Source organism: Thunnus albacares, chromosome 5 (genome assembly GCF_914725855.1).
Source record: "Thunnus albacares chromosome 5, fThuAlb1.1, whole genome shotgun sequence".
NCBI classification, from domain to species: domain Eukaryota; kingdom Metazoa; phylum Chordata; class Actinopteri; order Scombriformes; family Scombridae; genus Thunnus; species Thunnus albacares.
This window is the reverse complement of record NC_058110.1, coordinates 25,506,751-25,530,963: the sequence shown is the minus strand read 5'-3', so window position 1 is coordinate 25,530,963 and position 24,213 is coordinate 25,506,751. Positions and strand designations below refer to the sequence as shown.

Sequence of the window (24,213 nt, the reverse complement as noted above, 5' to 3'; positions counted from 1 at the left end):
TGTTCGCCTTTTTTTATCTAAGCATTAACTAACTATTGTATTTGGCTTTTCAAATGCATACACAATATTGTATGAGATTGTAGATTCTTTATGGTGTACGGTTGTTGTATATTTGAGCAGTTCGTTTTCGACAGTTGTAGCACATTGCGTAAATATGCCTTTGTTAATAACTACCTGCCATACATTGAGAGCCCTGTTACAGCACAGTCTCCATTTTGTTAAACTATGCAATGGTTGAAGTTGTGCCTGTAGAGCAGCATCATGTCTTGACAATGTGATCTCCTTATGAATTAGTATCAAAGTGATTATCTTTTTAATTGATTTAAGTGCCTTACAGTCGTTTCTGTTACCCTGGTGTTGTAAGAGGAGTTGTAGATAGTGATGCAGCATTTTGTTAATGTTTGTACTGGTGTTTGGTGCTTCATGGAATAACTTAAGAGTGCCAAAATACCTTAGAAAGCAATAGGAAAGGCTATTTTGTCAGTATGAGATAACACAAGCCTCTCAGACTCAAGAACCACATGAAAGAGTTTGTTTTTATGGAACCCCAAAGTGTTCAGAAACAAAATAAATAAACAAATAAGGCATTATGACACAGACAATATGAATAAAAAGAGTAAAATCTATTAATAAATAGAAAATCTGAAATCATTTTATAAATGATGAAAAGTCCAATCATATTATTAAATATTAGTAGTAACAGTTTTATTTATTTTGTTTTTATTTTAGTACAGACATGTATTTAAAAGTTCCCTTTATTAAAAAAAAAAGTCTGTTTTTATTTCATAATGGTGCTTTTCCCAATAAGTGTTTCATCTCAAAATTGTCAACACCCCCTCACCCCTCAGCCAATCACCACAATCCTCCTGACAGGTTTAATAACAGCCTAGCTAGCTAGCTGGCAGTTGTTGAGCCCGCTTAGAGGCGTGTGATTGGCTGAGAAGGCGGAGATTGTTTACAACACTACTGTCACGAAAAAGTGACATTTTTAAATAAAAAATATAACTTAGAAAAGTGCAGTTATGAAGTAAAATCAGACTTTTGAAAAAAATTAGCTGAAATAAAAACAATAACTGTTACTATAAAAATAAGAATGATGACGTAATATTCCATAAAAATGAGTTTTCACAATTTATTGGTTGAATTTTATATCTTTATTTATTCATATGATTATATTATTATTATTTCTTTCACAATGTCTTATTCATTTATTTAATATTGAACACTTTGAGCCTCCATATGTTTCTGTTGTGTATTTTGTTTTTACTTTATTAGGTCAAACTCTACACTGAAGGCAGTGATCCCAAAGTTGTCCTGAATATTCAGCCACCTTTTGAGACCAGTAGCTTTTATGTTTGCCTGGATGCAATTCAAAATGATGACTGCCAAAGTGTGTTGCCAAAATTAAATATACAGTGGGTTTTTATAAAGATATAAATGTTTTAGGAGCTTGGTTTGTTAGTGGTATTTTCCCTCTGTAGTTACAAGCAATACCTAAAGCATGATGGCAATCAGGCAATAAGTAAAGTACTAACAGGTGATGAAGTACATTGTGATAGTTCATTCTTGGAAACAGTAGTTTGACCCAAAAGAAAAAAAATAACTCAAGATCTACTGAACAGTAGATTTTCCGGAGCTTTCAACTGCATCTCACAGTCTTCATCAGCAGATGGAGTTCACTCTCTGGTCATCACGTGACCTAAGTATTGAATTCTGGTCGCAGTTTTATGTGGTTGCAAAATCTCCCCGTTTTTTACAACCACTGATGAAGAACATGAGATGCAGTTGAAAGCTCTGAAAAAGCTAGTGAATGGAGATTGATAGATTTTTTTTATTTTGTCATATAGGTGAAGTGAAGCTTTAGTTAAGGGCAAACGGGCCCTTATGGTTATATCAATCCCAGGTATTGAGCCTTAATAGTACAGTACACACAGGCCTGTAACGTTGCCCTTTGACTGAACCCACATCAGCTTTTTTTAAACATAGTAGATAAATAATCTAAAACCCTAAAATGTGAGTGGTGGTTAGAATAGACATCAGCATTACAAGTGGTGGTGGTGGCACTTAATTTTAAAGCCATCGTCATGACAGATTTCTCATAATGAATCGTACAGCTGTTAATCATGGCACATTATGGGAATACCACTAATGAAGAACCATGTTAGCTCAATGTAGACCTCCGTGCTCATTCTCATTCCTGTGGTTCATACAGACACATTCTCTGCTGATGTTGCTACTGTTCTTATTGTTACAGTTGATATGAGATGAATGTAGCAATAGTTACTGTATGCACTGGTTTCAGATTAGTGAACTCAAACTCATTGGTACCTAACTATGTTGTGAGAAATATTAAAAAAGTTTTATTTGAATGTTGTGTTTTTCTTCCTCAAGTTTTGTTGTTTTTAGATGCAGTCAAAAACCGCTAATGCTAAATTGTTATCTGATACATTTATTGATACAGTATTTCAAGTTGTAGTTGCACATATATTGGTTTTCATTTGTTCCCAGAAGAAGAAAGCTCATCAGTCCATTTCTGGTAAGCTTGGCAAAGGATATTATCTTCAATCATTTCATGGAAGATTTCTAAAAAGAATCAATAACAAAATAATTTCAATAACAGACAAAATGTGATTTATCTGTATTTACTAAACTATAAAAGGTAAAAGACTGTTGTATTTTGAAGCATCCACAGGCTAAATACAGACAGTTTGATATTATACCTGCACATCCCAGTCCTGTGGGAAGAGGCATCCTCAAAGAGCCTGCAGAGTGCTTCAGACGCTCACTGAGGGACTTCCGCACCAGGTCCAGAGAACAGTCCTGGTGCCACACAGGCAGCTCCAGGCCTAGCATGCACTGTATAATGCGGCCTTTCTCTTCTGCTGTCAACAGCCCCCTCTGGTGGGCCACATACACCATGAGGGACATGTCAATGTTGACCGCCTCCCCGTGAAGCAACGCCGGCAACACTCTCTGTGCAGCCACAAAAGATGGAAATGGTTATACATTTTTGTGTGAAGAAAATTCATAAAATATTAACAGTTTGTATCACTAATCAGGGCAATAAGCAACTACTAACAAGCTATTTCACAGTTCAATTCAATGATTTTCCATGACCTTACGTCACAAAAACAGAAAACCCGTCGAGCTACTTTCTGACCATTTCTAATTCAGGACTGATGACGTGACCAAAATCCACCAGCCTATCCAGATCATCCTCCCACAAGTTAGGAGCCAGTTCTTCCAGCATGGTTTCTATGGCAATGCGGGTGGATGCTGTAGCACTGTCCTCTTGTTCTGGGTTGTTGCTGCTCTCGCAGGACTGCAGCTTAGTGTGCAGCAGCTTCCTGCCCTCAGCCTCCAGCAACTCAAACAGGCCACGATGCTTCATCAGGGCCATCTAAATTATATTGGGAGAATTCAAGTGGTTAATTGGAAATAAGTGGCAGAATAGGAATATTTACAGACTATTTTAAACTGGCACAATGTCCTAATTATAAACTACTGCATGCTTTGGACAGTTGTGGTGCAATGTGTGCAGTAGAAATTAGAACGTTTGTACATGCATCACAACATGCCTTAATAGACCGGGCTAGTAGAAACCAAGAGAGGATTGGGGTTTTGAGAGAAGATGGGTTACAACTTTAAGCCATGTTTTGCACTGGCATGGAGGTTCAAAGAAGCTTCGGCTGTAGAGGAATAATTATACAACATGTAACAGCCTGTTTAGAAAAAGAGAGATATCTGGTATGAGTTTAAGTCCATTCAGTAATGTTCAGTGAAGTGAAAGGTCTACAAAAACTACAAAAAAAACTTGAGTGTTTCTAAACTGAGGTTGTTGTGAGACAGTTAACAGCTCTATCTTTGGAAAGTTGTAACTTGAGGAGTCGGCTCAGTTAGCTTTCAGCAAACAAGTGTTTTGTTTTGGGGTTTTTTGTTTGTTTGTTTTTTGCACAGCACTTTTTGAACAGTACAATATGAAAATCAGCTTGAATACACTTGAAATTATTCATCTCATTTAATTGCTTAAATTTATTTTAACACATTTACAAGAAGGGACTGCTTTAACTGTGTCTTGCTGCTCGGTGCTTTCAAGTGCTTACTGCAACCTCCAGGAGTGCCTGAAGGCCTGAAAGATGTCTTTTAATCTTGTGCAAACAAGATAATAGCTTGTGTGCACAAATTATTATATTATGTGCACTTATGGAGCTTATTCTCACAACTAATGAATATTCAATAGAAGAAAGAACAAAATACACAGTATTTTTTTTTTTACTATTTCTTTTGGGTTTATTTTTGTTTTTTCATTTCTTGACAATGTCGCTTGTCAATGCTTGCCTGTCAGGTATATTATATTTGAGCCTAAATGCACTAACAAGAAAGTTGGTCCCTGCTTGCACAATAAAATAATTCTAGTCTCAGCACATTATTTTTTCTACCATACCAGTATAAACAGTAACCTACCGCATGTCTGCCTAGAAATCAGGAAATTAAACAAAAAACATGCTTTCAAAAATGGTGGGCAGTAAGGTGAATTGTATACACTTGGTCCTTCACAGGCTACCACATGCAAGACCATCAGAAAAATCACTCTCTGCATCAAAGATCATGCAGCGAAAAGGACCTTCAACATCTCTGCCATCCCATTAGAGATCTGACGCAGTGGGAGAGTTTGGAAGAATGAGCGATCTAAGAACGTGGCCACTGGTGGGACGTAACTCCCCAGCTTGTTTTTGCCACCTGCAAAGTTGACCCCTGTTTTTGCACCGACACTGGCATCAATGTAGGAAAGAAAAGTGGTCGGCACCCGAATATATGGAGTCCTCCGGCGATAGAGAGATGCTGCCAAACCCACCACATCCAGACAAACCCCACCACCGATGGCTATGATTGGCTCAGAGCGCCTGTCAATACTAAACTTATGAACTTCCTCCAGGATCTTGGTCACTAACTCCATACACTTGTTCTCTTCAGTGGTGGGCAGCGGGAGAATTTTGTAAACAACTTTTCTGGCCTCAAAGTACTGGGTGACTTGGGAGCCGTACAGCTGATTAACAGTGTCATCGATGACAACAAAACGCTTAACAGGATTGGAGTTACTTATGGTGCCTTTAAGGTCTTCATCTCCTATATGACCCCAGAGCAATGTGTCATTTCTGGGATCCAGTATGTTTTTGCACTGAATGACTCTGTAGGTGAATACAATAGGGCTGACGACTGTCCAGGAAACTCCATGTTCTGACTTGTTCTCATAGCTGGAGATCGTTTACAATAAAACAACAGAGAGGGAGAAAAACAATAATAAATAGGTTATGATACAGCTTCAGGTCAAAGTTTTATCAGCGTTAAGTTAAAAACACTTTTATAGTAATTTACTCAAGTACTGTAATTAAGTGACATTTTTAGGTAATTGTACTTTACTTAAATATTCCCATTTTATGCCACTTTATACTTCTACCCCACTACATATCAGGAAAAATACTTTTTACTCCACAAGATTTATTTAACAGTTTTACTGTACTAAATACAACATTTATGATCAACTTAATGCATTGTTATAGATTCAACCACCAATATAAAGAAGTGAAAATGAGCCCCATCTTGACCATATAAATGTTAAAGTCTTGCTTATATGCTAATACATCAATAATAATAACAGGCATATACGGCGCATAACCAGCTACTGTATGTACATAAAGTAACTTATTCCTTTACCTATTCAATATTTAATTCAGCGCACATTTATTTTTATCCTTGTTAACAGTTTACAGAAATTGTTTGATCTGTATATGTTGTTGACCATTTGTTTTTTCACCTACTTGATTGTACATGATAGTCACATGTTTATGTTTAATTATATTAGTTCAGATGAATTAACAGTGTATTAACAGCCACTAGAAACTGCAGTCAAATTCCTTGTTTACTGGGCTAATAAGATTCTTTAAGTACATTTGGCTGCTAATACCTTAGTTAGATTTTCAGTGCAGTACTTTTGTAGCGTGGTATTGCTACTTTTACTTCAAGGGTAGGTTCACACTTTGTCAAGTCTGTCTTAAAAACAACAGTCAGGTGCCCATATAAACACTGAAATAGGGTTTGCTTGCTGTAATGATTCTTCCTGTTCATACTGATCATTAGAAGATCCCCTCAAAATGCACTTACAATGTAAGTGATGAGAGACAAAATCCACAGTCCACGTTTTGAGCAAAAATGTATTTAAAAATGAAGATAATATGAGGCTTCACTCGTCTAAATTAGTCAAATAAAGTGGATATCTCCCACAGTTACAACCTTTTTAGTAAAAAATTCCCTCTTTGTGTCTCGATGGACAATGTTTCTCTGTTCAGCTGCAGTGGAAGGATTGTAACAAAATTGAGGGAATTAGGCTAGTAAAGCAACTTTAAAAAACAGCTGAAACCTCCTATTAGCTTTAGTTAAACTTTTAAATACATTTTTGCATGGAAGGAGGACTTTGCATTTTTCCCCCATCATTTACAATGAAAGTGCATCACTAGAGGATATCTTAATGGTCACTATGAACAATAGGAATGATTACAGGAAAAACACGTGTCAGTGTTCATTTGGACACTATTGTTTTAGGACAGACTTGAAAAATTGTGAACCTATCCTTCCTGACTACTTCCTCCACCACTCCTCTACATGTTGCACACGTGAGTGTCCTCAGCCTAAAATAGAAAGGTATTTCACCTCCACAGTCCACTGAACATACCAATGAACATACAGTGTAACCATGGAGTATACTGTGCAGTAAACATATAGTACATTACAAGCAATGAACATGAACAAATTATAAATAAAAACATATTGTAGGCAGAGGTAATTACTATAGGAGTGTTGCACATCAGTGGGCTGTTATTTAATTTGTGTAACACCCAGAATAAATGAATTCATATTACTTTTGAGTATATAAATCCATTAATGTTGGCAGGTTACCTGACAAAATAGTACATACTATGGAATGATCTCTTACAATAAATTACAAGAATAATCTTGTTGGAATAATATCTATTAATGTATAGATATTAATAGAAATATAATAATATCTAGCTCCATTCATTACTCACATTTTAGCATTGGATAACTTTCCCTCTGCCAGCTGGCACTGTTCAGTTTGTCGGATCCATGTTCCCTTCACTTGGACCAGATTTAACTGAGTTTGTTGTGAAAGGCTGCAGTTGTTATTTGAAGGCATGTTCCCCGTCTCCCAAATGTCTTCAGCCTACTCTGACATGCCTTGTGGAGTAACGCAAGAAATGTACAGGATATCAATGAAGCGGACGTGACCATGACTACCATCCTCTCCCTGCGTTCCTGTCCTCTCTGCATGTTGGTGTTTTATTACTTTGCTCTGTGGTAAGTGTGGCTGTAAGAACAAGAAGGCTGACACATAGACGCATACCGCTCTGAGGGCTATGTTCTTCTTTTATTATAACAACCAACTCTACACTGTTTCAACAGGTGGCAGTAGTTGCCTGTTGAAGCACACACCCTCTAAACCATGCACATTTCCTTATGACTCAAACAGAAAAAGAAAGATTACATTTTTTGTTTTACATACAGTGACTGAATTTGCAGCCCAAGAGAGCAATGAAATCCAATTGTAATGCTGCATTTTAAGCATTTGTCTATAGAGGAAGACTTTGTGATTTTGTTTGAAGTGAACTCATCGTGTGTGCAGGGCAAAGGTTAAATACAAAAAGGGGCCTTCTCAGCGATAGCACATCTCTGATACCTCCATGGCCAGCTCTAGAAGATCTGATATGTCCCGACAAGAACTGCAGCAATTACAGTCCACATCCAGCTTGGAGCTCAAGCCATCTTTTCCCTGCTGGTCCATCTCACTGGAAGCCGTGATGTATTTGAATGAGGGGAAACAGCGGCTCACAGCTCTCTCACATGTATCCGGTAGCAGGACCATTAACTCATAGAAACGACAATGCAGACAAGCGAGCAGAAGTCCTGCACAGTCATCTGGTGGAAGTGACAAGGTAGAACAAAAGAAGATCAAAACTGGGAGTAAATTGCTCAGTGTGAAATTATACCCACTGAAAGTAACATCCAGTGTGACCACAAAGCAACTACACCACTTCGTAACCTTGTTAATGATTAACACTACAGTATCAGGGCTGATCAGTGTTATTACAATATCAACAATGGCTCAGAGCACTTAAACAATACCTCCGGTGTCTGGCTGGTATGAGTCATCAGAGGAAAAACGGCTGCTGCTGTTCTTAAACTTGTCAGAACACATGGAGAAAGTGGATCCACCCCATTCACTGCCACCAAGGGGATCATAGGAGCTGGGATCAATATCCGGCTTGTCTAGTTCTTGCTCGGAGATGGTGCTCAGTCGGGGTACCTCACTGACCAACTTGCCCATTGTCTTTCTAGGTGGAAAGCCTGTTACTGGTGTGTTCCCTTTAAAAGAATGATACAAGCATTATACATAGATATCTGATAGTATAAACACCCAGCCCAGTCTATGTGGGACTTTCCTCAGTTTTAATTATTCAGTGCACCATTAACATGCAGTATATCAGGGAGGTGAGACTTGAAGTGCGTCATGGAGTAAGTTTGCTCGATATAATTTTAGCGAGGAGGGATTATTGATTTGCAAGCTTTTATTTGGATCTAGTTTCCTGTTTTGAATAGGCCTGATGAAAATATATACTGTGCTGTGTGAAAATGTACTCTCCCACTAACTCTTGGCATGAACCACATCAGTATCACTGGTAAATCACTGTAGCATTTTAACCTCACTTTTTATACAGTGAACTTAATCCCAGCAGTATTTAACCATATCAGACATAAAGTAAACTGAGTAAACCTACCATCAGAGACATGGTCCCTTATTTTCTCAAGCTGGATACAATCCACATCATTCACAGGAGACTGTGAGGGAGTTGTCATCTTATGCAGCACAAAGAGGAGAGAATAAACATGCAGTGAAAAATGCAAACAGCTTTATAACAGCCTAAATAACCTCTAAATCAAAGACTAACCCAGGCAGCAATAAACAATTGTTGCAACATCCTGTTTTTTTAAGTATAATAATCATGCAGGAAATACTTCTACTTCTAAAATTAGACTAATATGGTTGCAAAATGAATGCTGCCCAATAATTTGCTTTAAATATTACCTGTCTGTACTGGTAAATAATCCAACAGAGTAAAGCGTTGCATCCACAATCCCTTTGAGTTTGAGCTCAAGTACCTCCAATCATCACGCACACACCCACATTGTGAGCACACTCCACGTCGATCGATACTTGCCAATCAGCACAGATACAAATCTATGAAGGCATAATGCATGCAAGATTCATTCAATTATGGCATCAATATGAAAGCTCTGTCAAGCAAAGCCACTTATCACACACTTATATTAAACAAGTGACGACAGACGAGACTAAAATAAAACGATCTTACCACAATTTATCGTCTTGCCTGAACCGGCGCTTTTAACACCACGCTGGTTTTGTAAACCACTTGTGTTTCCACATCTACTGACAGCACACACACGGATTTATGATGTTAAAATGGACATACCACAATACCGCAGTGGAAAGTTGGCCACCCAGACCATTTGCTTTCCTCCATTACCTTCCATTAAGAAGTCATTACTGTTGACTGAGAGAAGTGGGGCTGTTATCAAAACTGCACCCTGTTATATTTTCATCATGTGAAACAACAATGAAAGCTTACCGCTGAGGCAATCATTAAACTAGATGAAAGACAAATACAGTATACACATTTATCATGAGGAATTTATTCATAGAGATGCATTGGTTTACAATAATGGTAAATCTATTTTTTCTACTCTTACAAGCTCAATTAGAGCAAATTCAGCAATGTTTGTGGCGGGGGTGAAAAAGACCAACAAGTATAAAGAAGTCACACATTCTTTTGATCAACTGATTATACCTTCAATACAAATATATCAGATCATGTTGGCAGTGAACATTTTCATTTTTTTTAAAGCAACATTTTAACTTCCTCTACAAAGTTTGATATATTATGACTACTAAAATAAAATCAGGTAGTGTGGCCCTAACATAGCATAAAGTAGCTACACAGAAGGGGTAACTTTTCATTGTGAAGTGCTAACTATTAATGTTCCCTTTGCTTTGGCTTCTCTGCTCATCATGGTCCTTCTGTATACAGATATAAAATAAAGATAAATCATGAACAGTTTCATCACATATGTGTTTTGGTGATCTCACTCTACTGTACAGAAAGAATCAAAAGCTAGATTAAGAACAAAAAAAATAAGAAATGCTGATAAATAAATTAAAAAAAAAAAAAAAAAATCCCCAAGAAGAGAGTGTTTGGTTACGCAGATGAAGCTGTTGTTTTTTGGAATCTTTTGGAATACAAAGTCACACAGGCTGTGAGTGAGGTGGCCTCGTATCGGAGAACTTTGGACCTCACGGTCAGAGAGAAGGCACACGATCCAGATGAAGGTTAGGCCTCTCCGGGCTGCCGTTGTCTTCATCGTGGTTCATCTCTGGGCTGTGGCCGTGCTCATCTGTGCTCTCCGGAGATTCATAGGGATAATTTTCACATATCTCCTCATCCTCCTGCTCCTCTTTGATGCTGGTTTGATAAACATGCAAAAAAAAACAAACTTGTAATTAGGACTTGTGATCACATAATTACATTAAATCACAGCTGAGTCAAATACACTAGAGGTCGGGGAATGTAGCGGGGCCCGTTTCGGTCTCTGGAGCTGACACTTACAAAGCTTGTGGAGGGGACTGAGTCGCGCTGCTGTCACTTTGGTATCCGGATCCGTTGGCAAGGGCTCCGTTCATCTGCTCCTGAAGAACGTGAGGCAGGGAGTGTAACGGGATGCTTCCCATAGTGGCTGGGTTGTAGAAGGAGTTGTTGCAGTCCACACCACCGCTCTGAAAAAAAGCAACATTCACAGCTGTCACGTGTATGATACTGCGACACATAGTAGACTGAGTGGTTGCCATTTTCAGACTACTGCAATATTTAGTATTGGGGCACGATACAGTGTGACACATTACTGTCACCTTTCATCTTTGTCTGTCCGCTGCAACAGACTCATATTACTCATAATACACTATTCAGAGCTTGAAATAGTAGATTTCTGTTACCTGGGGAGCAGACCCGGCAAAGCTCTGGCGGTTCTGAGAGTTCTTCAGCAGAGATCTGTTAGTGCAGAGAGAAAATAGCAGGTTATATTTTATCTTGTATCAACATCTGTAGGACCTGAGATAAGTGTTTGGTGCTGACTTTATACCAAGAACAGAATTTGGTGCACTTGCAGTTGGCCATTTGCTAAATCCCTTACCCGAACAGTAATTGTTCAATCATAGCTGTGCAACCGTGACTGGGCACAGCAGGCCTGTCGAGCCTCGTCAAGCGGTGGGCATGGGGCTGTAGTAAGTGTTATATTCTGTTTCTAAAGAGTTTGGAGGGTGTTTTTTTTTTTTTTAGCCTTTCAAAAACCAAAAACACAAGAGCAAAAGTGTGAGGACTAAAGTGAGACCAGCTGCTCTGACAGAAGCTACAGATGTTAGCTTGTTCTACTAATGCTTGAGCAACCTCAGCCAAATTCACTGGCACTTGTAATGTTAACAGTGAAACATACTCTTTAAAGATATGAACAATATAATATAAATCAATAAGGGTTACATTAGAATTGATTAACAGTCTGATCTTACTTTTTTTTTTCTATGACTACAAATATGCCTTCTACATGGATCATCAACTTGTCAAGATGGTGAATTTCAGCCTTTTAGCACGATATGATGTATGCAGCGACCAAGGGAAAAACATAAGATCCCTTTTACTGGATTCTTGTTTTAAAACAAGAAAAAAAAAGTCAGCTGGAGACAGCGTTTTGACCAACTCATGGAGCTAACGTGCATATAGTATGTGCAGTAATGGAGCAGAGAGCTTGACATGCGTAGAAACTAACTCAAACTGTAAAAATGTACACACTTTGATTCCAGGTTTGTATTGTACAATCTACACAAATTTGATGCTAAAATGGTAAATGGCTGCTTAAATAGCCCTTTTATCTAAAGTGCTTTACAATGTTTCTGCTGCTCACTCACCACATTCACACACACTCACACACCGATGGTGGCAATCCACCACGCAGGGTGCTGGTGTAACCATCGGGAGCAATTTGGGGTTCAGTGTCTTGCCCAAGGACACCTCGACATTCAAACAAGAGGAGTCAGGGATCAAACCACCAACCCTCTGATTAGAGGACGACCCGTTCTACCTCCTGAGCCACAGCCGGCCAGCAAATTTGAGTCATTGTTTCGGGACATTACACCGGAAACAAGACATTTTTGACCATTTTGCTGACAGTGGAAAAAAATGTGGAAGTCCAGCTTGCAGGCCAGTGCAAACTGCAACAAACGAGGCACTTCACGTTGTTAGCAAAGCCTTCCATTTGCTTGTGCAAACTGGCCAAATTGGATTTTGTTTGTAGCACACTTATAGCCTTTGAAACTCAAAAGACTTGTTTACAGTATAGATATTGTGTGCACTTTATGAGGTGCAGCTACAAAGTCAAGTACTTTGATGTGAAGCATCTGACTTCCAGTAATATCTGAAAACACACAGGCTTTATGTCCAAAGAACACCTACCCATTACCAGCAGTCTTTTGGGGCCTTCTTCTGTGGAACTCAATCTCATCTACCGTCCACACAGCTCCCTTCACGTTTTCCAAACGTACAAAGCATTTATGGAGGCTGAGATTATGTCTGACAGCATTCTGGAAGATTAAATAATAGAATAAATTAGGAGCTGAACACATCTCAAGTATTAAATTAGTATTTACCTTGTTGAACTGAAATGTAAACACAAGCAATTATTTCTGTAGACTTTTTCCTATTTCATATATTAATAGCCGATGACATTTCATGCATAACGGAGTCAATACCTTCCAAGTCGCTGCATTGCGCCTGAAATACGCAAAGTTTCTTGTGAACCAGTTGTAGATTTCATTTAATGTCAGCTGATTGCGAGGTGACTCAAATATCGCCTGAAATAGATGAAGAAATGAGAAGAACAATTATAGATGTGGATCCACTTAATTGTGACTTTGGAAAGCTAAAGTCATGCAAAAATGTACATTCATATTGTCAACAGTTCTTTTGTAGCTGTGTAAAATAAATGAAGTACACTTTACCTGTCTTATGAGAGAAGCGTATGTAAATGGAGGTCTGACTTCTGTGCTCAAGTAGAACTCCTTATTATCAATTATATCTGCGGAAAGACATTAACCAGCAATTTTTATACGCGCACAATAATGTACAAAATATAAGGAAGAAACATGTTACTATAAAAACTATAAAAAAAAGAAATAATATTTAAAAAAATTTAAATAAGAACAAAATATACTGCTTGTGTGCCTTTCAAATGTTTTTTTTAATTGTTTCGGGTTGGGCTCTTGATACCTTTTATGCTTTCCTGCTCAAACAAGTGTGTTTGTTTGACACATAGTTTGGAGGTCTGCATGTTGGCACCTACGTGAGCTGCTATGAGCTAATGTAAACACAAACTGTGTCACTATGAAATTATGTTTAAGTGTATCTTAGCAGAAGCATGTTTCAGCCTGAACAGTTCTCTATTAATTAAAGTTCTAATTCATGATTTCACTGTTACCTTGGCTCACAGACCGGCTATACCGCCTCCGTACAGGGGATCCAGTGAACATGCTATTGGGAGTGAGGACTGAAGGGGATTCAGACAGCGGCGTCAGGGGTGTGGATGGTGCCGTGGCACTCTGAGACAGGCTCATAGGAGGAGGGCCTTTGGGCAATGTTGCCTGGGAGAAGGATACATTAGACGCTAGATTCACCTGAAAAAAAACAACAAAAAAAACAAAGGAGTTAAGTCAGAAATACGTCAGTGTAACTACAAGCAAAGCAATATTTATTTTAATTGAAGGAAACAGTCATGGCAGGTACTTACAGGCTGTGCTGCGGGTTTGGGTTCAGAGGACTTCAGATGAGCCATCATAGCTTGCAGTCGCTCCTTGTCCTTCTTCAGCTGTGTTAGAACCAAAATAGAAATTCAGAGTTGGTGAATTCACGGCTTGAGTTAAGTGACATTCAGTGTGGGGATGACGTCTTTCCTGGCATCCTGAGATGTGTAATTATCTAAAAAGACATCACTTCTGTTTCCAGGCCTGGTGTGAAAACACAACACCACTGCAGACATTTAATAGGCTTTCATCTTTTGTTTTCTATCTGAAAACTCTTTGAAAGCTTTTCTCTTTCAAAGGGTTTTCAGATAGAAAAGAAGACAGGATACCTCACCCCACTCAAGCAATTTCTCTTTGTGACAGCACACACTGCTGTTGATTAATCAATGGTGTGTTGTCTGTTTTGTTGTTTGATTAAAAAAAATAAGAAAATAAAAAAAAAAAAGCCTGATTAAAAGAAAATAATATGAATGCGTACCTGGAGTTCCAGCTGCTGAACCACTTGCATCTGCACACGACACTGTGCTGTGCTCTTGTCATCAAGTATATGTTCACTGTTCAAATGTCTGCAAACAAAGAAATTCAAAATCATGACATGCTTTAGGAACACCTGGTATGTGCTGTGCAGAGGCCTGTTTCACAGAAGCCATGTGCGAGCATCGCTTACACGCAGATCGCAAATGGTGCAAGAGCCGTGTTTCACAAATGACTATCACTCGCAAATTGCAGATCAATTTCCCACAGTTCTCTCATGTGCACATGCACAGCTTGCAAGTTTGGTGTTGTAAACATGTTAAAATTAGTGAGACAGGAAATGATCTCGTGTTGCAAGTCGCAGTTTGCATGTTGAACATTTGTTGAGAGGTGTACTAAAATGGACTCAACAATAAAACATAAGAAATACATGATAAAAGAAGGGGAAGTAATATTTTATACAGTGATATAATTGACTTCCCTATGTAGCTATACAGCAAACTCCTGTACTGATACTGAAAGTAAGCTCTCATTACAAGAGTACTGTTCTTATTTGTTGTTGTTGTCAGAAACCAGGTTTATTGCTACATAGGTTTGCACATAAAAGGAATTTGCCTTGTTGTTGTGGTGCATAACAGTCAAAAATATATACAAAATTAAATAATCCTGAATAATATCAAAAAGAGAAAGACAATAAACAAAAAAAACATCTGTAAAATATGTTATGAGAAGAGCTTCTGCAGGTTTAATTCATTTTAAATCGATGAGAATGAAATGAAATGTACAAATATTTTCTACATAATGCAAAATACAGAAAATACAAACATGTCTTTATTATATACACATTCTATATCTGTGCCACAGCACACTCTGATTGATGTGAAGAAAACACACGCCAGCTTTAGAGGTATGCAAGGTTTCACCACTCACTTGAGGAATGCCTGAAAGTCTCCAAAGACAGTCTCACAGCCAGGCCATTTACACATGCCGTTTCCATACAGAGGATGGCTATTCTGTGTGTTTTCATCCAGCGGCGCACTGCAACAAGTACAAGTAATCCACCGTTAATGATACAACTCTAACTAGAGCATGACTGCACAACCGGAGGATGGAACAGGATATATAACGACATAAGTCTGGACAGGAGAGTGTAAATGTGTGAAGTACCTTTCTTTCCTCTTCATGAGAGTGTGAAGACCATTTGTAGCAGATTGTTGACTGGAAGACTCTCTGGTGTCCCCACCAGCGGACAGAATGCTACCATTCTCACAACCTGAAAGTGCACATATACACCAAAAATAAGTTGTTGTGTTCTAGTACAGTGGAATGTCATTCCTTTCGCATGAGGAAGCATATAATTACAATTGACTCTTGCATCAGTGTTTACTTAAAACTGGAAACCTTGTCAAACACCGATGAACATCAAGCGTTGTACCTGAAAGTATTTCCTCTACATGTTGCATTCCCTACACAAAACATACAGTAAGAAGTACAGCACAACATACCTGGGGCTGTGATGGGGCTGGTGGGAAGGACAGACAGCAGGCCTTGCCTCTGCAGGTTGAGCAGATGTTGCTGCTGCACCTGAAGGAGCTGCTGCTGGATGGCAATCTGCTGAGATGTCAGCTGTGGCAGAAAGATAACACAACCTTGATCAGTGACTGCCTTTCCTGTTTGTCATACCAAATACAGTTGTTATCTGGGTTGTGTCAACAGTTTGATTCATGAAAGAAATCTTTATCTATGAGGAATTTATGCTATGATGAGATAGAGGAGTAAAATATTTTGTAAGCTTGAAAATGTACACACACACACACACCTCAGCCTCACCAAACATACAACCATGAAGTCAAGCGCTGTCAATCATTTTAGCTTACAAAAACTGAGAAATCAGCAAATGTTAAGACATTTAAAGAAGGAAAAAAAACACATCTATTTGAGCTGTGACACAAGTCTGATACCATTTATTTTTATGATAATATTCTCTGTTATCAAACATTGTGTGCAGCAACACTTCCAGTTTTTTTTCCCCTGTATTTTGCTTGTAAACAACAGACCTAACAGAAGAAATGCCCACTTCTGTTGTCATCAAAACTACGCAGAGCACATTTGGTACACAACAAAATATTTTCTGAATTTCCTGCCATGTGCACTCAGCCAAGTGCCTACTTGCGTTATGAATTTCATGTTAAGGCTGCGAGTGGATGACGGATTTTAGAACACGCTGGGACAGGAAATCATTACAAATAAGCACATACAACAGATAAAAAACATCTCCTATGTAAACCAGATTTGTTAAAGCTGTTATAGCTTCACCCTAAAAATGCAGTTTTTGTATGAATTACACACCATGAAAAGCCTAGAAGTTTTCAATCCTCCTCTTCACAGAGAACTGGCATTTTAAAAGTGATATTCCAGTCTAAGCAGTATGAGTAACTGATTATAATAATTATAATTATGATTTTGGTGTGAAGTCTTCTGTCATTTAACCCTTATTACTACTGAACTGAATCAGACTTGTCCTTAATATTGGAAATGATTATCCTTGTTGCATAATACATATTGTTACAATGATTAAATATTAGTGAAATTATCAAAATATTGCTGTAATAAATAAAGATTACCTCTTGGCTAACAATCCCAGCATTCTTCTGTTGTAGCAGCTGCATATTTAGCTGCTCTTGCTGATTCTTGAAGACCTCTTGAATTTGTTGCTGCGGACACGTCGATGAAATTTGAGTTAAACAAAAATTGCGTTCAACATAGGCAACAAACAACACATAAGTCCTCTTAACATACATTACCTGGTGTAACATGAGTGCTTTCTGCTGCTGGAGCAGGGCTTGGAGCTGCTGGGGACTGAGAATCTGCTGCTGTGGTGTCTGCTGCAGCTGTTGTGGGGCCTCTGCTGGTGGGGTCATCATGGACAATGACACTGTAACCTGCATCATCCAAACATCATATCAGTTAAAATCCATACCTCGAAAAAAGATAACACTGCGAAAGCCAAGTCCAAGACTTTAGAGGGGAAATTTTTAAAACAGACACAAGCACGGCAGCGACTTAAAAAAAAAACAAAAAACCGACATATATGTAGACTGTTCTGGTTATGTGTATGTGTTCATGCTAATTCCTTCCAATCTACTGTATATATGGACTGCATTCTTGTGCGCACAATCAGTGCGTTTACATATAAACAGGTACCATATCTCTTTAATCAGGGTAAGGGATTACCAGAGACAGCTAGACTTCTGCTGGAGACAAATGATTTCTTGGTCATGTGTATTTGTCAACCGAGTTTCTAACAGAGCTTTAACTAGAGTTCATTCGCAAGACAAAATCTTCAGACAGGAAAAGTTTCACTGTGACTGCAGTGTGGCAGGATAAAAAGAAATATTACTTGCAGTGATGCACCCTCATATCCAAAATAATTAAAATCCAAAGTCAGACTGTGAAGTGAAACTGAAATAGACAAGTCTAAATAAGTTTCCACAGCTGAACAGTAGGTTATTTGTGAACACACAGGAAAAGGTTTGAGCTCACTTCAGAGTCTGTTCTCATCTTTGCAACACGACAAATCATTGGCTGTATATTAATACAGACTACCGCTATGCAAAAGTCAAGCCAAGATATCTCATTCAAGGGAGTTGCCATTTTGCTTGTGTGATTTGGAGCCAGAGTCTGCGCAGTAGACTAGTTAAAAGCAAACTTTTCAGAAAAAAAAATTAGTACTTGGACAAACATCAGCATGATAAGAACTACCTATAAATGACAGAAACCATCTTTGGGGAAAAATCTATTCGATGTATACTTTGATTGTTTAGTTTGGCTCGTGGGACCTGAGCCAAACTAAACATCGCTAACATGGTCTTATGACCTATACCGCAACCAGCCACCAGGGGGCGTTCAAGATGTTTTGGCTTCACTTTAAGGGAGCTATCATAACGTCCATCTTTATATACAGTCAATGGTCCAAACACTGTGACCTAGAAGATTCTGGCAGATGCAGCACCATAAATATTATTAATACACTTAATATATTCCAGCTTCAGCTAAACAATATGGTAGGTGAGTTTACTTTAAGTGCACAGTCACAAAAATAAAAATGAACGACAAAAGCAAATTAAATAGGCTATATAAAGTACAAAAACAGTAATACAATAAATTCAGATCTTTGTTTATTGTATGGAGAGATCTGTTTACTGAGCAACATATTTTGCAATAGTCAGGTTATATTAAGTTAATGGACTCCCTGCCTTTTTACCTCCTTCCTGGTTTTTCCCTGTGACTGTACTCCTATGCTTCTGTTTCAATTGAAAATAAAAATGTATAGTTACTCATACTACTGCGTAATTATTATTCCCAGTTCACAGGTCAGTCTAGTAAGCTGACCTTGGCTCTACAGCCATTTTCAGCTAAAAATAAACCAAACAAAAAACAACAACAACAACAACAACAACAACAACAGATGGCTCGAGGGAATTAGAACTCCACCAAAACGACAACAACAACCAGTACCAGAAAAACAACAACATCCTCTGCTAGGCTTGCAGCAATTACCACACCCCTCCCCCTCACTGTCAAGCCTCACAGCTCAAGGGATGTTTACAGTAAACATAAACACAGTAATCAAAATTGCACAGAGATATAAATAATGAATAAAAAAGCATACAGAGTCTGTTTACAAAAACAGAACTTAAGATTCATATTTTAATTACGGTCTGAACCACAAACAAACATTTCTCTCCAAGGCAGAGTCTGTTTTGAATCGGGTAAACAAACTGACAGTGAATTTCACACAGGCTTTGGGTTAACAATAACAGACGACTGCCTCCTAGTTTGTCCTTTCTTATGAAATTCAATGCTGCAGAGGTGGCCACCAAAGCAATGAAAACAGGTCTGTCCCACAAACAGAGCCAGTTGGCCCCCTCTATTTTTCTGTGGACACCATCAACACAACAACAGCCTTTGCCTAATCCCTGTTGCCATGGTAGCCAGCAAGTCCAAACATCTTCTGTTGTTGTTATTGTTGAAAGTCATACCAGTGAGCAACAGAGTGTAAACATTGATCTGTTCCCGCAAGACTGGTCTTGTGAACTCTGAGATGAGTGACAGCACATAGAAAAGCTGAAAACTTGCTGAAAAACAAACAATCTGCCTTCCCTTGTGAGAATGAATATTTACTCATATGTACTAATGGGTGCAGCCTGTGAAAAGAGTGGCATTTATAAAAACACACACATACTTGGTGATAAACTCACATGAAGATTCAACATGATGAGATCTAAAAGAACATTAAATTACAAAACCACAGAAATGTGACATTACTTTCATTGACAGACACAATTAAGCAAAACATTAAAATCTAATTGAGAATAGCCTCCTGTAATGATCTGAAATGAAAAAGAATTAAAAGAGTCGGACAAACCTGATGATCTCCATTTAGAAGTCTGTTCTAGAAACTGAAAAAACAAAAATGCTGCTCAGCGGTAACATTCAGCCTTAAAAATCAAACAGAGACTCGCCAACCTACATGATGTGAGCATAAACAAAACTCACAATATAACACTGATCTCTCCGCCCAGCAGGAGTTTTGCTCTCCCTCCCCTTTCAAACCTCAGCACAACCTCCCCCATCACTGAGCTCCCCTTCAGCATAAATAGAAAAACAGCAGTTTGAAGAAGACAGAGAATGAGAGAGGTACCTTTATATGTAAAAAACAAAACACTAACCCAAAATCTCATTTAGTAATAACTGACTGCCCTGTGTCCACTGTCCTGACTGACAACAACAACAACAAAAAAGCAGTATATGATGACGTACAGTAATTCAAATGTAGCACAACTCATTGTGATTCATATTTTACTGAAGAACAAGGAGCTGCAAAATGTATTTGCTACATTAAGAATAAACATTTACACATTCCCTCATGCGGCTGTACAGTGTTGAAACAAAGCAACAGAACTGCACTCAACAGCAAAAAAAACATTTAAGCATTTCTGAACACAATGTCATTTGTTTCCCTACTGTGATGTCACTAGGGCTGAGCAAATTGGTTCTGTGGTATTAAAACTTACAGTAACTGATTGCACACACAAAAAAATAAATGAACATGTTTTCCATAGATCTATGCAACATTAATCATTCTGTTCATTCTTGTCTGTTTTCACCCACTTCCACCCACACACTCGTCTTAAATATTGGTGGATTGTGGCTCGCTTGTGTCCATGTTTTAAATCAAAAATAGCCAGAAATCAAGACTATGCGTTCCTTGTTTTCAGTTTCAACAGACTTGTTCGAATCTTGACTGTTTGAGCAAACGTTGTGAAATATGTTGTTGCACATGAGTGATTTCAGCAATGTGGTACAATCATTTAATGGATCCTACTACGCTGAGAACAGTAGAACTAACAAAACAAATACATTTTTACAGGGCTGAAAAAAAAACAATTATTTTCATTTTTGATTAATGTGCCGATTGTGTTCTTGATTAATCATCGTGTTTGTAATAATTACCATCACAATTCCCCAGAGCCCAAGTTGACATTTTCAAATCACTTTTTTTGTCCGACTAACAGTCCAAGATGAAAAAAATACTCAAAATATTTTTGTATGTATGAAAAAAAATAGCAGCTGATCTTTACATTTGAGAAACCAGAACCAGAAAAACTTACTCAAATGATCAATAAACAATCAAAATAGCAGCAAATAAATTTTCTGTCAAACGATTAATCAATGAATTTACTAATCATTTCAGTCTTACAGGCACAGCATTTTATAGATGTGTAAGAATGATGCTTGTAAAATAAAAAAAACAAATGCTGATGTGCTGAACAGATGCAGCTGGGAATGACTGACCCTGGGTGCCTCTGGAGGAGGAGTCTGGCTGCTCCTCAGTCGACTCTCATTTTCAGTATTATTCCCGTTCTCTGTCTGAATAGCTGGAATGGTGTGGCTTGTTGGTTCTGACCCAGACTCATGCATCTGGACTTCACTGACCTGAGAAAGGAAATTAGTGTAATTGAAAACAACTGGATAAAAAGCAGAACGATATGATGAAATACAGAAAACAGAATGCCACTTTCTGGGTGATTTTGATAAAGCTGGTACCACAGATGGTAATCAGAAGTCCATTGTCCAAGCAAAAGTTTTACAGTTGTATACAATGGTCTCTGAAATGGCCCCAATTATTTAGTCATTCACCATGTGAAAGAGACGCAACTTGTTTTGGATGTTAAAAAAAGAAGTTAATAACTGCACTGTTATAGTTCTACCCACCAAGACAAACATTCTCTTCTCCAAGTGAGAGAGGAACATGCTAGGTCTATTTGTTGAATAACCAAGTGCTGCCATGACTACTGTAAACACAGGGGCCCTGGGTCCGTGTTTATGTGCAAACATATCTTCTTTCTGGAACAATTTACCATTAACCAGGTGGTGCGATAAACGGCTGTGGCAGGTAGTACAATGCACAAGTAGGCTTTTATGTATACAGCTTGGGAGTGTTTGAGTCAAAAGCTAAACAGCATAAACAAAGGTAAATAAAGTAGGCAAAAAATAAAGTGAGCAGATGGAAAACTACACAGAAAGCCTCAAATGAAACAGACCAAACTGCCTCAAGGATAATGTTATTAATTTCAAGGTTTTTCCAATGATCAAAGTCACATACTGAAATCCATCTGTTCATCAATCAATCACCACCGAGAGCCAACATCAACATTTGGGCAACATCTGACAGATGATCTGATTAGACTACATATACTCAGATAAAAATTGTGATTGAAACAGTTAAGTCAAATAAAGAAGAAAAAAAAACACAGTGTTTCCTGCCTTTAAAATGACTAATAGATGACTGCTGAGGTGCAGTCATGCGTCATAGTCAAGTTAGAACTAAGATGTTTAAAACTGAGGTATCTCCTGCAACTGAAAACTAAAACTGATCTAATCATAAAAGGCAGTTGCTGGTGAGGTTTTCCCTCTGTTTACTTTTGCTTTCAGGATCAGGATTAGTTCTCTAGACAAAGAACAGCGTTTCCTTGTCATTTCTGAAGATGTTGGGGGTGGGAGTGATTTTGGTTGTGAGAGCCAAGCTCACCACTGGGGCCATTTCACATCAGTTCCATTATGCATTATGGTAAAACACAGATATTATCAGGGATACTTTAGTATTATGATAATTAGATAGCCTAGTTATAAAGCTGCGATGGGGACAGGCTGTGTAATAATCCCATGATGACTTTTTTTTACTGTATTTAAAATGTTCTCACCACAGGAGCAACTTTCCATCACTCTTCAAAGAAAAAAAACACCGCAAAGAGGCCTTTTCTCAAAAAAGAGCAAACAACAGACACCTCCTCCCTTAAAGTAGACTTCAATAATATAAATACTTTTTTTTAACATCTGGTTTCACACACGAGCTGTTAAAAAGTATCATCTCACATCTATAGTTAACTCATGTAAAAATAGAGAAGCTTTGAGAAAATACCCCTTGAATAAAAAGAAATGAATATATACTCTTACATCAGTGCTGCTTAAATGTAAATAACAAAACTACAGGATAGGAATGATACAGATAAATCCACAAGATTCTCCACAGTTTATCAGAATACACGGTCATGTTAGCCTAGTGTTACTTTGTATTACCTTCAACTTTCTCCGTGGTTTGGATCTAAGCTGTTGCACAGCGTAAGCCGAAATTTTAGTTTGAGGTGCACTCAACCTTTTTTTTGGTCTACGTTTCAGTCTGCAGTGGCTGCGTTGCACTCATTCAAAAACCTATGGGTTGATCGGCCCGTGTACATGAGATTTGATGATAGTATTGTAGTCTCTGCTTAAATAATGTAACGTTACGCCTAAGTTAGCTGACTTCCAGAGCACAGTGCACACCCAACCATTTTACCCTGCGATCGACACCGGGAACGAGACACATTCAATTCTGAATGAACGTGATCTGATATAATGTTAGTTGTGCTTATAAGCTATGATATTAGCTATATAGATGTATATGTAACCTTATGCGATTTCAGTTAGCTTAACCCAATATGAATGGAATCGATATCCGTTAACACCAGCCATTGCAGTCTGAGGTTTGCGTTCCTGACTTGAACCTTTTAGCTAAGCATATTAACGGAGGAAACGGGAGGTTTAAAAGTTTAGTATGTTAACTGTGAAAATAACCTAGTGTTGTCTATCTTCTGTCTTTAATAATATATGTTAGCTAGACCGGAAAACTGTTTTCAAACCAAACTGGCGGATAGCGTTAACAGTCCAACAAAAGCTAGCAGCCAGTCCTAACGCTAGCTTACAAGAAACGTTTCTCTCTCTCTCTTCTATCGTTTTATATCACAATGAACCTGACATTATATTTATAATTCATTAAGTGGATTTTTAGCGCGCGGTAGAGCTGACGTTTACTCACCGAATTATGTACAGGTGGACAAGCTTTGACTCGGGGTGGTGTCTGAAGAATAAACCTCGGAGTGCCTTCCTTGGTAGCGAGCTAGCCACAAGTTGCTAACAGAGGGCGTGGCTTATGTAAAAGTAAACAATGGTGACGTCATGCTCACACGCGGGACTGTTTCAGATCATCTCGAATTGTGACGCAAATACGAAAAAGGCAATAATGATAAAAATGTAACTAATATTCAGTATAAGAAATATACACATCGTTGCTTACTTTGAGTGTAATTCCTCCCTCTAAAAAGAGACAAATTTAGTTATACAGTGAGGCAAATTTCACATAAATA

At 38.2% G+C, this 24,213-nt stretch overlaps 3 protein-coding genes across 5 annotated transcripts; all 3 read right to left on the bottom strand.

The window, feature by feature from the left end:
• Positions 1-1,986: 1,986 nt before the first annotated feature.
• On the bottom strand, positions 1,987-7,419 carry LOC122982330 (2-epi-5-epi-valiolone synthase-like). The gene is made up of 5 exons (XM_044351532.1): positions 7,086-7,419; positions 4,625-5,255; positions 3,161-3,400; positions 2,721-2,973; positions 1,987-2,583 (listed from the first exon to the last, which is right to left on the bottom strand). The coding sequence occupies exons 1-5, from the start codon at positions 7,211-7,213 to the stop codon at positions 2,495-2,497; spliced, it is 1,341 nt and encodes a 446-aa protein (XP_044207467.1). The 5' UTR covers positions 7,214-7,419; the 3' UTR covers positions 1,987-2,494.
• A 68-nt stretch (positions 7,420-7,487) lies between these two features.
• LOC122982942 (myoD family inhibitor domain-containing protein 2-like) lies at positions 7,488-9,663 on the bottom strand. Its single transcript, XM_044352588.1, has 4 exons — positions 9,161-9,663; positions 8,853-8,931; positions 8,200-8,439; positions 7,488-7,992 (listed from the first exon to the last, which is right to left on the bottom strand). The coding sequence occupies exons 2-4, from the start codon at positions 8,929-8,931 to the stop codon at positions 7,730-7,732; spliced, it is 582 nt and encodes a 193-aa protein (XP_044208523.1). The 5' UTR covers positions 9,161-9,663; the 3' UTR covers positions 7,488-7,729.
• Positions 9,664-9,766: 103 nt separating this feature from the next.
• Positions 9,767-23,990, bottom strand: LOC122982882 (forkhead box protein P1-B-like). Of its 3 annotated transcripts, XM_044352487.1 has the most exons (16): positions 23,886-23,990; positions 21,326-21,466; positions 17,272-17,409; positions 17,092-17,181; positions 15,973-16,093; positions 15,635-15,740; positions 15,398-15,505; positions 14,472-14,559; positions 13,981-14,058; positions 13,672-13,867; positions 13,196-13,272; positions 12,947-13,048; positions 12,651-12,778; positions 11,141-11,195; positions 10,758-10,924; positions 9,767-10,613 (listed from the first exon to the last, which is right to left on the bottom strand). In XM_044352487.1, exons 2-16 carry the CDS (start codon positions 21,449-21,451, stop codon positions 10,451-10,453), a joined length of 1,743 nt encoding a protein of 580 aa, XP_044208422.1. In that variant the 5' UTR covers positions 21,452-21,466; positions 23,886-23,990; the 3' UTR covers positions 9,767-10,450. The 3 variants fall into 3 exon arrangements, with proteins under 3 accessions (XP_044208422.1, XP_044208421.1, XP_044208423.1); XM_044352486.1 differs by having other exon boundaries at positions 17,092-17,409; XM_044352488.1 differs by lacking the exons at positions 21,326-21,466; positions 23,886-23,990 and adding an exon at positions 19,896-20,039 and having other exon boundaries at positions 17,092-17,409.
• Positions 23,991-24,213: the final 223 nt, after the last annotated feature.

Excerpts from the sequence above, each read along its gene's own strand:
- LOC122982330 (XM_044351532.1), bottom strand. The coding sequence starts at position 7,213 with ATGCCTTCAAATAACAACTGCAGCCTTTCACAACAAACTCAGTTAAAT. Across the intron at positions 3,401-4,624 it reads GGATGGCAGAGATGTTGAAG|ATGGCCCTGATGAAGCATCG; the intron begins GTCCTTTTCGCT and ends AATATAATTTAG. Across the intron at positions 2,584-2,720 it reads CACAGGACTGGGATGTGCAG|AAATCTTCCATGAAATGATT; the intron begins GTATAATATCAA and ends GATTCTTTTTAG.
- LOC122982942 (XM_044352588.1), bottom strand. The coding sequence starts at position 8,931 with ATGACAACTCCCTCACAGTCTCCTGTGAATGATGTGGATTGTATCCAG. Across the intron at positions 8,440-8,852 it reads AAGGGACCATGTCTCTGATG|GGAACACACCAGTAACAGGC; the intron begins GTAGGTTTACTC and ends ATTCTTTTAAAG. Across the intron at positions 7,993-8,199 it reads ATACCAGCCAGACACCGGAG|ATGACTGTGCAGGACTTCTG; the intron begins GTATTGTTTAAG and ends CACTTCCACCAG.
- LOC122982882 (XM_044352486.1), bottom strand. The coding sequence starts at position 21,451 with ATGCATGAGTCTGGGTCAGAACCAACAAGCCACACCATTCCAGCTATT. Across the intron at positions 15,741-15,972 it reads CAGCCCCATCACAGCCCCAG|GTTGTGAGAATGGTAGCATT; the intron begins GTATGTTGTGCT and ends GTGCACTTTCAG. Across the intron at positions 13,273-13,671 it reads TAGCCGGTCTGTGAGCCAAG|ATATAATTGATAATAAGGAG; the intron begins GTAACAGTGAAA and ends GTCTTTCCGCAG.